General features: G+C 59.3%; 1 protein-coding gene across 1 annotated transcript; it reads right to left on the bottom strand.

Moving 5' to 3' along the window:
- Positions 1 to 22: 22 nt before the first annotated feature.
- LOC104641189 (atrial natriuretic peptide receptor 2) lies at positions 23 to 8,105 on the bottom strand. Its single transcript, XM_075739207.1, is given in 23 exon segments — positions 23 to 85; positions 254 to 345; positions 441 to 539; positions 622 to 796; positions 887 to 955; positions 1,062 to 1,185; positions 1,382 to 1,528; positions 1,641 to 1,809; positions 1,890 to 2,045; positions 2,120 to 2,279; positions 2,350 to 2,421; positions 2,684 to 2,737; positions 2,739 to 2,795; positions 2,942 to 3,019; positions 3,186 to 3,260; positions 3,879 to 3,999; positions 4,110 to 4,131; positions 5,117 to 5,180; positions 5,262 to 5,356; positions 5,448 to 5,583; positions 5,803 to 5,916; positions 6,007 to 6,266; positions 7,934 to 8,105. Coding segments are annotated over 23 exon segments (2,574 nt in total).
- Positions 8,106 to 13,584: the final 5,479 nt, after the last annotated feature.

Raw genomic sequence — 13,584 nt, 5'->3', positions numbered from 1 at the left:
GTTGGGGGTTCTGCCACCAGGCTCAAATGACTTTGGGATCTTTTCTCTCGCTCAGCAGCCAGTACGTCTACATCTTCCCCTTGCCCTGGGGGGCAGAGGGGGTGGTGAGATCCTCCCCAGCCCCCAGTGCTGCCCCTTGGATGCCATCCCCAGCACTGAGGGGGACAGAGGGTCCCAGCTCCGACCCATCCACCCAGTGCACGCCCCTGCAGCAGGAAGGGCTGGCACCCTGCCAGGGTCCCTGCATCCTCACCTTCATCTCCACGTCCTCACGCAGCTCCAGCTTGAAGCAGCCAAACTCATCCAGGACTTCCTTGGTGGTGGAGGAGACATGGATCTTCAGGGCTGGGTGGCACAGAGGGGCAAAAGGGACATGGCTGGGTCTGGGAGCAAGGCACGACCTGCGGCACCGGACCCCATCTGCCAACCCCACGGCTAACCCTGGCCACTGGACTCCATGCGGGATGCAGTGTTCACCGTGTCCCCAAACAGGCAGTACTGCGACATCTTCAGACCCACAACTCTGGCGCACACAGGACCTGCGGGCACAGAGATGCCCAGGGCTGCTGCAGGGCAGGCGAGCACCCTGCAGCCACGGTGCCAGCCAGCACAGGGGCTCACTGGGGTGTACGCCAATGTGCAGGCGGAGCTGGTTGTTGGGCTGGTGACAGATCTTGAAGGTTTTGACAGCCTCAAGCAGGGCCAGGGCCATACAGGTGATCTTGCGGGCATGTAGCTTCCCATTGTGCACCGGCAGCCCTGACACCACCATGTAGGCATCCTTGATGGTCTCCACCTGCAGGGTCAGGGCGAGTGAGTACACCCCAGGCTCCCTACTACCCACCTCACTTTGGGGGGCTGTGCTTGCTCACCTCCCCCCCCTCACCTTGTAGACATCAAAGTTGTCAATGATGGCATCAAAGCAAGTGTAGAGATCATTCAGCAGCATCACAACCTGGAAGGGGCAAGGAGGTATGTGGGGCTGGGAGTGGGCGCATCCCCCCAGCCCCGGGGACGGTACTGCCAAGGTATGAGACTCCCCTCCAAAGGCCTGCTCTCACCTGCATGGGGGTGCTCTCCATCAAGAGGGCAGTGAAGCCCACAATGTTGCTGAAGTAGATGGTGATGCTGTCAAAAGCCTCATCTTGTACCATCTCCCCGTGCTTCAGTTGCTCTGCCACAGAGCTGGCGAGGACGGGGGGGGATAGTGGTGGGTTCCCTTCCTCCCCAAACTCTGCACTCCCTGTTCCCCCTGCCCCCCTCCCTTGCCCTACACCAGCACGGAGAGCTGGCAAGGGACCCCATGCTTGCATGGTGGTGGGTGCATGCTGACCCCACACAAACCCTTGGCCCCACACGCTCCCATCTCTCCCCCTCTCACTGGGGCAGGATCTGGTAGAGGAGGTTCTCCGCCTCACGCTTCTCCTCCAGGTAGGCCTGCGTCCGCTCCTCCACCAGCTTCTCCAGGTTGTTGGCGTACTGCTCCATGTGCAACAGCAGGTTGTCCAGGATGCTGGTGATGCCCTCCCTGCTGGGGTGCAGGCAGCTGGCACTGCGGGCAGGTAGAGGGGCCCCCCAATCCCCCTATGGCTGTCCCCACTCCCACCCAAGGCCACCTTCCCTGCTTGCCAGCCACCCACTTGTTGAATCTACAGATGAAGATCTTGATCTGGCTGAAGTCAGGGTGCTTGACTGGCTCCTGTGCCCAGCAGCGCTCCATCAGCACCACCAGCACCCCACTGTGCACCCCAATGTCAATGGAGGGGCAGAAGAAGGGCTTCTGGCTGTTATGCACCTTCTGCACAAGGTCTGCCAGGGGATGGCTGACAGTGAACACTGGATCCCCCCGGCGGGGATGGGACCACCCCATGCCCACCCCTCACCTTCACCTTTGGGGCTCAGGTCCATGCCCTCAATGTAGAAGGGGCCATTACACAGGGCAACCTCTTGCATGATGATGCCAAAGCTGTAGATGTCAGCTTTCTGCATACCTGGGGCGGGCAGGCACACCTTCTGCAGCAGCTCCGGGGCCGTCCACAGCTTCTCTGATGGGACATAGCCATGGGGTGGTGAGGCAGGGCCATCTCAATTCCCCCAGTCCCCATTGACAGGCACTCACTGGCATAGAGGGCACGCATGTCCTTGGCATAGCAGGGTGAGCGGAAGCTGGCCAGCCCATAGTCGGTGATCTTCAGCACAAAGTGGATGTCCACCACGCAGTTGGATGACTTGAGGCTGCCATGGTGGCCAATGATGCTGTTGTGCAGGAAGGCCATTCCCTGGTACAGATGGACATGGCACCCCCCAGGCACCCCCCCTTCCAGCCCCTCATGCCCCTTGCTTGAATACCTTGACAATGTCCTTGATGAGGGAGTAGCGAAACATCCAGTCCAGGTTGATGCTCTCATTCTCCAGGATGTCCTGGAACAGCACATTGAGCGGGCCCCACCGACTGCCCGGGACAGCGGCACTGGCACCAGCCTCACCGAGCACCCAACCACGGGGCGCTCCGCAGCATCCACCCTCTCCCCTTCACCAGCCTCTGACACCTGTTTGGGCAGCTCTGCCGTGAGTCTCGTGGGGCTTGGGTGGCCACCAGCATCTACAGCCCTGTCCTCAACACCCAGCCCAGCTGGGTCACCAGAAGTGTCTAAGTGTCACCCCCAGTGCCCCCCCCCCCCACCTGCAGGATGCCTTGTGGGCAATACTCAGTGACGATGCAGATGTTGGGGTGGGGGGGTGTCAATGCATACCCTGATGAAATGGGTGAGGTGGTTGAACTGGATGTCCTGCATCTGGAGGTGGAAGCAGAGTCCAGACAGTGCTGTGGTCGGGGGGGGGGGGGGATGCGCTGCTGCTTCCACCAGTCCCCCCTCACTGCCAGGACCAGCCCCTGCACCCCCAAGCAGGGTGCCTACCCTGGCCCAGACCCCAAACCTCCATGTTTCAGCTCTAAAAGCACCTGCCACATCAGCTCAATGCACTTCTTGTTGATGTGCTTGATGGACACCACGTTGCCCTGGGGTGCCAGGGAGGGGGAAGAGGTCAGTGCCTGCTGGGTGGATCTGGGGAGTGGAGGAAGGTGCCAGCATCCTGCGGGGTGGCAGTGCATCCAAGGGGGAGCACTCCAGCAGGACTGGGGGGGGGTTGGGGGGAGGGCTCAGCTCCCTGCCTGCCACACTGACCTTGAAGTGGCTGGTGTTGGCAAAGATCTGGTACTTGCCATGGGCGGTCATCAGGGAGCTGTAGCTGGAGCCACGCTGCAGGGAAGGAGGGAGTTAGAGATGCGGACCCCAGAGTGTATATGGGGTGACAGGCACCGATGGAGGTGAGCAGGGACACCCAGGGGTGTACAGGGGATGGTGCAGGATGAGCTCTGAAGGGTCAGCACAAGCTCTGCATGCTCTGTAGGGAGGGTGAAGTCTATAGGATGAGGTATGGTGTGCTGCAGGGAATGGAGGGGGAGTAAGGAACGGATAAGGTGTGGCTGTGCAGGGGGTGGAGGGCTGCACAGGGGCAGGATGAGATGTGGCTCTGTAATGGATGGAGAGCTGCATAGGGGACAAAGGGCTGCATAGAGGACAGATGGCTGTGTAGAGGACGGATGAGGTCTGGTGCTCTGTAGAGGATTCAGAGCTGTGTAGGGGATGGAGGGTCACGTAGGGGATGGATGAAATGTGGCTTTATAGGGGATGGAGAGCTATGTAGGGAGGGAGGGCTATGTAGGGGATGGATGCAATGGGACTGTAGCTCTGTAGGGGATAGAGGCCCACGTAGGGGATCGACATGATGCAGCAGTAAGGGAGGAGTGTTGTGCAGAGAGGGAAGATGGTGCAGGGTCAGGAGGAGGGTGGTGCCCCAGGACTGGCAGCTCTCACTAGGGACAAGGCGAGCTGGCTACCCACTGCCTTGTGGTACTGCTTGGGGCTTCCAAATTGCAGCTTGTCCCAACACATCCTCCAGAGCATGCTGGCAATCTCCTTCTCCAGCATCAGCTTCCTGGGGGGTACATGGGGGACAGGCCCCCGCAGGCCCCTGTCCTGCCTGCTCCCCTGCCAGGCTGAGGGGTGCCTGGTGCCCAGGCAGAGGCTCCCCCAGCCCCAACTGACCTGAAGATCATAGAATCTTCATCTTCAGGTTGGAAAAGACCTCTAAGATCATCAAGTCCAACCGTTGACCCAACACCACCATGTCTACAAGCTGTGTTGGCTGTCACCAATCACCTCCTTGTTTTCCATGCGCCTGAGCATAGTTTCCAGGAGGATCTGCTCCATGACTCTTGCCAGGCACAGAGGTGAGACTGACCAGCCTGTAGTTCCCTGGGTCTTCCTTTTTTCCCTTCCTAAAAAAGGGGGTTATGTTTCCTCTTTTCCAATCAGTGGGAACTTCGCCAGACTGCCACGACTTCTCAAATATGATGACATAGAGGGCGACACCCCCTCCTTGTCTTCTCTGCCTGTCATAGAATCTTTAAGGTTGGAAAGGACCGCTAAGATCATCGAGTCCAACCGTTGACCCAACACCACCATGTCTACTAAACCATGTCCCCAAGTGCCACGTCTGCATGTTTTCTGAACACCTCCAGGGATGGTGACTCCACCAACTCTCTGGGCAGCCTGTTCCAATGCCTGATCACTCTTTCAGTGAAGAAATTTTTCCTAATATCTAATCTAAACCTCCCCTGATGCAACTTGAGACCATTTCCTCTTGTCCTTTCGCTAGTTACTTGGGAGAAGAGACCAACACCCACCTCACTACACCCTCCTTTCAGGTAGTTGTAGAGAGCGATAAGGTCTCCCCGCAGCCTCCTCTTCTCCAGGCTAAACAACCCCAGTTCCCTCAGCCCCTCCTCATAAGACTTGTGCTCCGGTCCCTTGACCAGCTTCATTGCCCTTCTCTGGACACACTCCAGCACCTCAATGTCTGTCTTGTAGTGAGGGGCCCAAAACAGAACACAGTATTCGAGGTGCGGCCTCACCAGAGCCGAGTACAGGGGCACAATCACTTCCCTACTCCTGCTGGCCACACTATTCCTGATACAAGCCAGGATGCTGTCGGCCTTCTTGGCCACCTGGACACACTGCTGGCTCATGTTCAGCCAGCTGTTGACCAGCACCCCCAGGTCCTCTTTGGCCCAGCCAGTGGATCTGCTTCTCCACACTCGAGTAGTGTCCCACCACCTATGGCAGAGAGACCTGAGCCCACACACCCCACCAGCCCCCAGCCCCAGCTGCCAGCAGGATCCCAGTGCCAGCCCCCACCTCATACTGCCCGCTCTTGGGGTCACCCATGGCCTATAGGTTGAAGTCAGTGTCCCGGTCATTGTTGTTGTCCATGCTCACCAGCCCCATCACCCCTGTGGAAGAAGTGAGACCCAGGTGGGATGGGGACTGCGTCCCCCTGCCACCGTGGCACCCCCATCCAAGATGCCCTTGTCCCACCATTACCCTGGAACTTGTGTTCCTGCATCTTCTCAATGATGTGGGTGGTGTTTTTCTTGGAGCCACTTTCCCGTAGGGTCTCGTTCAGCACCACGGTGTACAGCAGCATCCTGTCGTAGAAACACCCCACTACCAGGTTCATCTGCCAGGAGGTACCTCAGTGCACCCGCGGCCACATGCATGGGGGCACCCCAGCCCCAGGACCCCCACACCAGGACTGTGTACGCACCCTTTGGGGATGGCACTACCTGTGGCTGTTCCCACCAGGGATGGACTCTCTGGTGTTGCCTGTGGCCATGTCCCACACTCTGCACCCTGGGGAGGGTCCCCACCACCTCATCATGCAGGGGGAATTGCTCACCAAGGAGTAGTTGAGCTGCACCCCAAATTTCTGCTTGGCTCGCAGGATGAGCTGGGTTTGGAAGTGCTGGTACTCGGCGTTTTGGGGCTCATAGTAGGTGATCACCAGCACCATCTGCAACAGAGCACAGCACCCCAGCTCATGCACTGGTGCCAGGCTGCAGAGGTCCCCATCCCCATGGCCAGGCAGGCGGCCGCAGCTCACCTGGAAAGCCTTACGCAGCCCCAAGTCCTGGCCTGGGCTCTGCTGCCAGGGCTTGAAGGGGTCACAGGCAGAGTCACCCTGCAGGCTCTCCCCGAAGACATCCAGGTAGAAGAAGACATAGTCGCCATTGGTGAGGGTCTCCTGCTGCACCAGCTGCATGATCTGGTGCAGCATTTCTGGCAGCCTTCAGAGATACACCACTGATGACGAGATGCGAGGTGTCAGGGAGGTGATGCCAGGCACGGGGTGGGATGCTTTCCCTTGGGGCAACAGGGTGGAGTAACCCTGGGGGCACACTCGGCAGCTGCAGGAAGTGGAGAATGGAGCAGGCAGATGGGGCAGGGCTCGGCTCACCACCTTCTCATGCCATGTGCCTCATGGCCACAGAGCCTGCTTGGCCCCATCGCCCTTGCTGGCCCCGACCTACTCTTGCCCCATCAGACACTTTGGGCTGAAGGGGCCAAAAGGAGAATGCTCCAAAATATGGAGTGTCCAAAACCCCCCTGAGCAGGTGCCCTCCTCGCCCTCGTGGAGGATGGAGGCAGCAGCAGTGCTGGAGAAATGCCACACTCAGGTGCTGTCATGCTCAGGTGCAGCCCTTCTGCATGGCACCCAGCACCCTGGCTAGATCCGGAGCACAGGGAGGGCTGGGAAGAGCAAGGAAGCCCTGTGCCCTGGGATGAGGTCCCTGCTGCCAGCAGGCACCCGGCCACGCAGGCAGCAGGGCTGGCAGGGGGTCACCCACAGGGACAGCAAGGCAGCCCATGGGTGGGAGAAGAAACCCAGCTCATCCACCCTGGGTATGGGAAACCCGCAGCAGCATGGGGAGCTGCTCCTGGGCATGGGGGAGAGGGAAATTGTGGCAGCTTGGGCAAAAGCCCATTTCAGGGTCAGAAAGTGGTCCCTCCAAGTGCTGTAATATCTTGAATAAATACTCTCTGCTTCCCCACTTCGCTGGTCCTGCATCCAGAAATGTGCCAAATCACTCTTCCGGGACAGGCAGCCCAGCATCTCCCCAGCATGCAGAGGCTGAGGGTCTCCCCATGGGGACACAGCATGGGACCCTCCCCATCCCAGCGCAGGCACCAGGAAAAGGCAACATGCAGCACTGCAGGGGCTGGGGAACCACAATAGCTGGAGGCAGGTGGTGGGGCACCTCAGGCAGCCAGCCCTCACAGTGGCAGCGGCAAAACTCCACCTGGTCAAAGGCCACTGAGCAGGGGGGGACACAGTGCCTCAACAGCTCCCCAGGGACAGGTTGCAAGGAGCTGTGCAGAAGGGAAGGGTCAATGGTCAGGGCTCTCCATGATGCTGGCAGCTGCCTCCAGCTGGCAGCCTCCTGCCTGGCCAGTAGCACCCCTGCCTGCTCACGCTCCCCCTGGGGGTCGGCGAATGGCCAAAGGCAGCCTCAGCATCGCTGAGGACAAGGGGAATGGGGTCCTGTAAGGCTGAGGTGCACGCAGCCCCCCAGGCATTTATTTAGGGGATGCCCATGATGCAAGAAGCAGAGTACATGGCCCCAGGGGATGGGCAGGACCCTGAGCACTCAGATGGGGTAGCAGGACCCTGACCTCTGCATGATGGAAGAAAACCCTAAAGTGAGGATGAATCCTGATTTTGGGCAGCAAATCCCTGTAAATGCCAGTTTCAGGCAGTCCCACCAGTTCAGGGCACTGCAGCGCAGAGACCCCCACGCCATCCGAGTAGCCATCCCACACAAAGACCAAATGCACTCCTTTCCTGGCAGCAGCACCTGGCCATCTCCCCAGGCAGGGGACTTGGGCTTTGCAGGCAAATGCTCCGGTAATTCTCTCAGTCACAGCTCTCATTATATCAGTGCTTTTGCAAGTGGCAGGAGACATGTGGGCCCCTGCACATCGCCCAGGCACCAGCGAGAGGGGCAACAGGAAGCACAAGGCAGCCGTACATGGGATGGGGAGATGCACCCGCTCTTTAGAGCTGCAAACATTGGACATCGGCAGCGTCAGGGGCCCACAGCGTGGCAGGGAAGCGGCTTTCCCCAGGAAAGGTTCACCAAACTCCTGCCCATCACCTGGGAGAATGAAGGTGATGCCAAGAGGGATGACATATGGTTTCATTGCAGGGCATGGACATGCATGCAGCTGCGACTGAGGCTCCTGCTTCCCTCTCTATGCCATGCCACACGAAGGTGGGCACCCCTGGGACAGCCTTGTAGAGTCCCCGCTCCCTGCCCCACGCCCCCAGGTTAGGAAAGCATCTAACGTCAGCATTGCAGCCCTGAGCACCCATCCCCATGGGGCCAAGCACCCAGCCCCCACACCCTGCCCCCAGCTCTGGACTGTGTCTAGAGGGCCCAGAATCCCCTGCATCCCAGCTTGGAGGGCCCTCAGGTCTCTGCCCGCACCCAGCCTCCTCCTCTGGCCCCAAGCAGCCATGGCTCCCTGCCTGCACCAGAAGGGATCGATTCCCATTGGGGTGATTTACAGCACCAAGCTGGAAACATTGATGGGAATCGCTGATTTTTACCCTTTTTTCCTGTGTGGTCCTTTGCCCCTGTCCCACGTGAAACTCCACACCCCACAGCTGGTGATGGCACACACAGGGAGTCTCCATCCCAGCCCCTCAGCCAAGCAAACGAGAGGGGCAGCCACAAGCTGCTCAGCTCCTGCAGCCTACCATGGGATGCCCAGCCCCGTGGACCCAGCCCCACTGGCCTCAGTCTTGGGGGAACCCGGTCTAGCACCCCAAAGCACCCCAGCCATGTGCCCCCAGCCTGGCCCCACACAGCCTTGGCCATGTCTCTCACTGGCCCATCTGGCTCCGCTTCTCCCGGCTCAATGTCCTTCTTAATGACACAGCATTTTAGGATCCATTAAAAAGCATCACGGAGCGGCTGGCTCCAGGATTGATACATCCCACTCATCAATATTGAAAGAACATCAGGCTGCCCTTGCTCTCCAGCTGCCTCTGTAATCCCCTCCATTTCCTCCTGCTTCCAATATAGCCGCTCTCCCAAGGCACTCACAAGGTGCCAAATTGAATTATCCCTCCATCAGCAGGGTGGGGCTGTTTGCAGCCCCATCCCTGGGGTGCAGTGGGGACCAGCACAGCCTGGGGCACCCAGGTGCCAGGCTAGGGGGGCCCTCCCTGAGCAGGGCATGGCCACCTCAGCGTGCCAGCACCAAGCTGCTCCAAGCATGTAACCACAGCCAGCGCTACTCTTCAGCTGGCCATGTCCACACCATCACCCGCAGCCTCCAAAGTGGTGGCTGGGTCCAGTCTGCTTCTGGGGACACCCTGATCCTGCTAACGCAGAGGGCAGGGTGGCCCTGGTGCCCCTCACACCAATTCATCGCACCAGGGTGAGAGTCTGCCCTGGCTCTCCCCTGGCACAGTGTGACAGAGGGACCCCACAGTCTCCCATCCTACCCTGGACCCCCCCTGCTGGCACTGGGGGGGTCCCAGGGATCCCAGGGACTGCCTTCTCTCCTGTGCACCCACCAACTGGGGCCACCAGTGCAGGTCCCGCTGCTCCCCCAGCCCCACCGCAATCAAATGCTCCTACCCCTTGCTACACTCTACATACAACCCACTTTGCCCACCCCTCCCCATGCCTCACACGGGTCCCACTGGACCCTTGGTCCTTTGCTGTGCCCCACATGGGAGTCACTGTTCTCACCCCCTGCTGCACCTCACATAGGTCCCACTGTGTCCTTGGCCTCTCACTGTGCCCTACACGGGTCCCACTATGTCCTTGGCTCCTCACTGCACCTCACACAGGTCCTGCTGTGTCCTTGCCCCTTTGCTGTGCCCCACATAGGTCCCACTGCCTTCCTAGTCTCTTGCTTTGCCTCATACGGGTCTCACTGTGTCCCCGTCCCCTTGTTGCACCCCACACAGGTCCCACTTCCCCCCCCCAGCCCCTTGCTGTGCCCCACATGGGTCCCACTGCACCCCGTCCCCTCGCTGCGCTCCACAGAGTATTTTGCTTCCTCCTCTCCTTGAGCCCTGCATGGTTCCCCCATGGAAAGCTCTTCGAGCCAGGCTGCATCTACCCTGCTGCTTCCGTGGAGCATTTTGCCTCACACTGGCAGCTGCCACTCATCACCAGCAGGGTGGTGGCAGCTGGCTTCAGCTGCAAATTGGAGCATTACAGCACGACTGTGCATACCAGGCCCTTGCCCCTAAACTGGATGCCTTCACCTCGACACCCAGTTGTGGTGGTTTAACCTTGGCTGGACGCCAGGTGTTCACCAAGCCGCTCTATCACTCCCCTCCTCAGCAAGGCAGGGAGAGGAGGAAATTAAGATGGAAAAAAGACAATCCCAAACTCGTGGATCAAGGTAAAGGCAGTTTAATGTAGCTAAAGCAAAAGGCCACACACAGAAGCAAAGCAAAAAGCAAAAGATTATTCTCTACTTCCCATCAGCAGGCGATGTCTGGCCACTTCCTGGGAAGCGGGGCTTCAGTATGCGTATGCCTTACTCTGGAAGACAACCATTAAAAAAAACCCCGAATGCCCCTGCCCTGTTCTTCCCCCTATCTCTCAGTTCCTTATTGCTGAGCAGACATCATATGGTATGGAATCTCCCTTTGGTCAGTCTGGGTCAGCTGTCCTGGCTGTGTCCCCTCCCAAGATTTTGCCCACGCCCAGCCTGCTGCTGACGGAGGGGGAAAGAAATGTTAGAGAGACAGCCTTGATGTGTGCTGGCACTGCTCAGTAGTAGCCAAAACACTGGTGTGTTATCAACACCTTGCTAGCTACCAATACACAGCACAGCACTATGAGGGCTGCTGTGGGGAGAATTAACTCCATCTCAGCCAGACCCAATACACCAGTTCAACTGGAGCACCCGTGTCATCCTCCTCTACATGGAAGAGGTTTGGAAGAGCTTCCCCATGGGGTGTGGGGCTGGGCATGGTGGGTCGATGATGGTCCCACTGGGGACCATAGCCTCTGCAAAATAGCCCCTGCTGCCAGAGGGGTCACAGGGTGCTGATGGTGCCTGGTTCTGTGCCCCCCGTGTGCCCCCATACCGGGCAGCCCAGCCCTGGGGCTTGTGTCCTGAGCCACAGTGGCATCTCTGAGCCTTGGGCTGGGCTCACTCAGTGGCACGGCCCAGGGTGCACCGTGGGGCAAAGGGGCTGGCAGCATCCCAGGTGGGAAAAGCCTTCTCCGACCTGTCCTCTCCCTGCCTGCAGCGGGCAGGAAGCAGGCAGCCAGTCACTTGTCTGGGAGGTGGTGATGCTCTCGCAGGACCTGCTGCAGGCAGAATGCAGCCAGCAGAGGCAACGACCCTGGTAAATTAAAAAAAAACAGAGATGTGGGGGGAAAAAGCAGATGGGGGTGGAGGGAGGGTGGGGGCAGCCCGGGGGGACTGGCTGCAGGCAGGATGGGGTGCATGGGATGCCCCGTGTGGGGAAGCTGTGGGTGCCGGAGCACCCCGTGTTTGCATGTACATGCCAGCAGAGGGGGCCCGGTCACCGCCGCCTGTACACCGTGCACCCCTACAACCAGGGACACCAGCTACAACCTACCCGGCTGTTCCCACTGCCGCTCAGACACCCAGGAAGCCAGAGGGCACGTGGGGAGGCTGCCCCAGCTCTGCGTCGCTTGTGGGACCAGGGCATCCTCTGACAAGTGCACATGGGGGGAGAGGAGCCAAGGTGGGGATGGGTTTTTCCCAGGGCTTGATGTGTGGCCAGCACTGTACCCCGGGCAGGCAGCCAGGCATATGCTTGCTGTCCCCCAGCCTGCTCCCTGGGCCACAAGGGGCTGGGGCTCACCATGCCTTAGGATTTCTGTAACTCCATCTCACCTTCCCTGTCCCCCAGTCTCATGCTGAGTTTTAGTCTTTCTGCACTTGGCATCCCACGTCTTGGAGCTGGCAAGTTTTCTTTCCATGGGGCTGTGCCCATCACCCTGGTCCTGGTGGTCGGTGGTGGTCTACGGAGGTCCATGATGGTCTGTGGCAGTTGATGGTGGTCTGTGGTGGTCCCCACACTGCACTAGAGTATGGTGGGCACCAAGGGCACAGCCATGCCCATCTGCCCCAGGGATCACATGCCCATGAGGTTCTGTTCCTGTCTTGTTTTCTGGGTGAAAATCAGGTGAAACCAAGCCCCAGGTCCCCAAAGCTGATGATTGTTTAATTGTTAAAAAAAGTTTTTCCACCTCCTGGAGTGCAGCCACACGAGCTAACGGGCTGCAGGGCCTTGCCAAGCGCCTTCACCTCTGCACCAAGAGCAGGTCCAGAAACCTGTCAGCCCCGGGAGGTGGCTGTAAAGAGCGCAGCAGGCACCACAAGCAGGTGCCTGTGGCACAGCTAGCTCCTCTGGGGCTGGATGGCAGAGCCATGCAGGCACTGCTGTGCCAGGGCATGTACAGGACTGGGGCATGGGGAGGTCTAGCATGGATGGGCAGCAGCCCCATCCTGCTGGAGACTGGGGGCTGTAAATGGAGTTGCAAAGGGAGGGGCATGGGAAGAAGGCAGGGATGGAGAAGGCACTACTGTGGGTCCCCATATCCATCCAGGCAGGAGCCAGGGCCCCACTGGGCTCTCCATCCCCAGTGCTGGAGGAGCTCAGCACCTCCAAAGGCCACCCCATCCCAAATGGGAGAACACCTCCAGAAGGTCAGGGTGGCTTTGGCCAGGCAAGCGTGAGATGGGCACAAGCACAAAGGGTGATCTTTGCACGTATGGACTTCCTGTGCTCCTGTTGTCAGGGCAATCTGAAGGGCTCCTTGTTTGGGTTTGGGGTTTGCATGCCAACAGCAGAAAAAATGGAGCATAGGCAAATGTTTTAAAGAGAAAAATGTGGGTAATGCAGCAGCTGTGTCATCTCCCTGGTTCAGGGCAGGGACTGTCCTGGTGGGTCTATGGGGAGAGCCCCCCGTGCCCACAACCCTCTGTGCTCTAGACCCACAGCAGGGCCCTACGAGTGTCCTTGCAGGGCACCAGGACAGGACATGTCACCCACGCTCCTCCCTCAGGTGAATGCTGCCCGTGCTGAGCTAGGGGCATGCTCTGCATTGCTTTCCCCTCCATCTGTTCTGGGACACCCAGGCTGGGTATGAGGGGTCCTGGCCCCATACACAGATGGTCTCTCACCGTGAAGCCACCAGCCATCCATGGATCTTCCTGTAGGGTGTCCCCAAAGCAGGGCAGCACCCCAGGGTGCTCCTGTAGGTCCCAGCCAACAGCCTGTGATGCACTGGGGCGATGCAGGGTGCAGGGGAGGCTTGTGGCTGGAGCAGGGGATCTGTCTTTCTGATTCCGGAGAGAGGCTGTTGAAGATCTATGGGCTCCATTCCTGGGGCTCTTGCCTGTCCCTGGACCCCACTGGCACATGATGCTCAGGACAGGTCTGGGAGTTCCCAGGGGCTCCCCAGCATGCCCCAGAGCAGTTATACACTAGGGTCGGTGCCGGCAGCACACCACAGTTGTGGAAGTCCCCTCCATTGGGGAGCTGCCCCAGATGGCTTCTCCATTGCGGGGTGCCTGGACCTTGGACCTCCCCAGCGGGTCCCCAGGCCTGACAGGGACATGGCACTTTTTTTTGGCTGGTGCGGCTCCTGTGTGGCCCAGGAATGAC

This window comes from Balearica regulorum, chromosome W (assembly GCF_011004875.1).
Source record: "Balearica regulorum gibbericeps isolate bBalReg1 chromosome W, bBalReg1.pri, whole genome shotgun sequence".
Classification (NCBI taxonomy): domain Eukaryota; kingdom Metazoa; phylum Chordata; class Aves; order Gruiformes; family Gruidae; genus Balearica; species Balearica regulorum.
The sequence above is the reverse complement of the archived record's forward strand: the minus strand, read 5'-3'. Positions and strand labels throughout refer to the sequence as shown.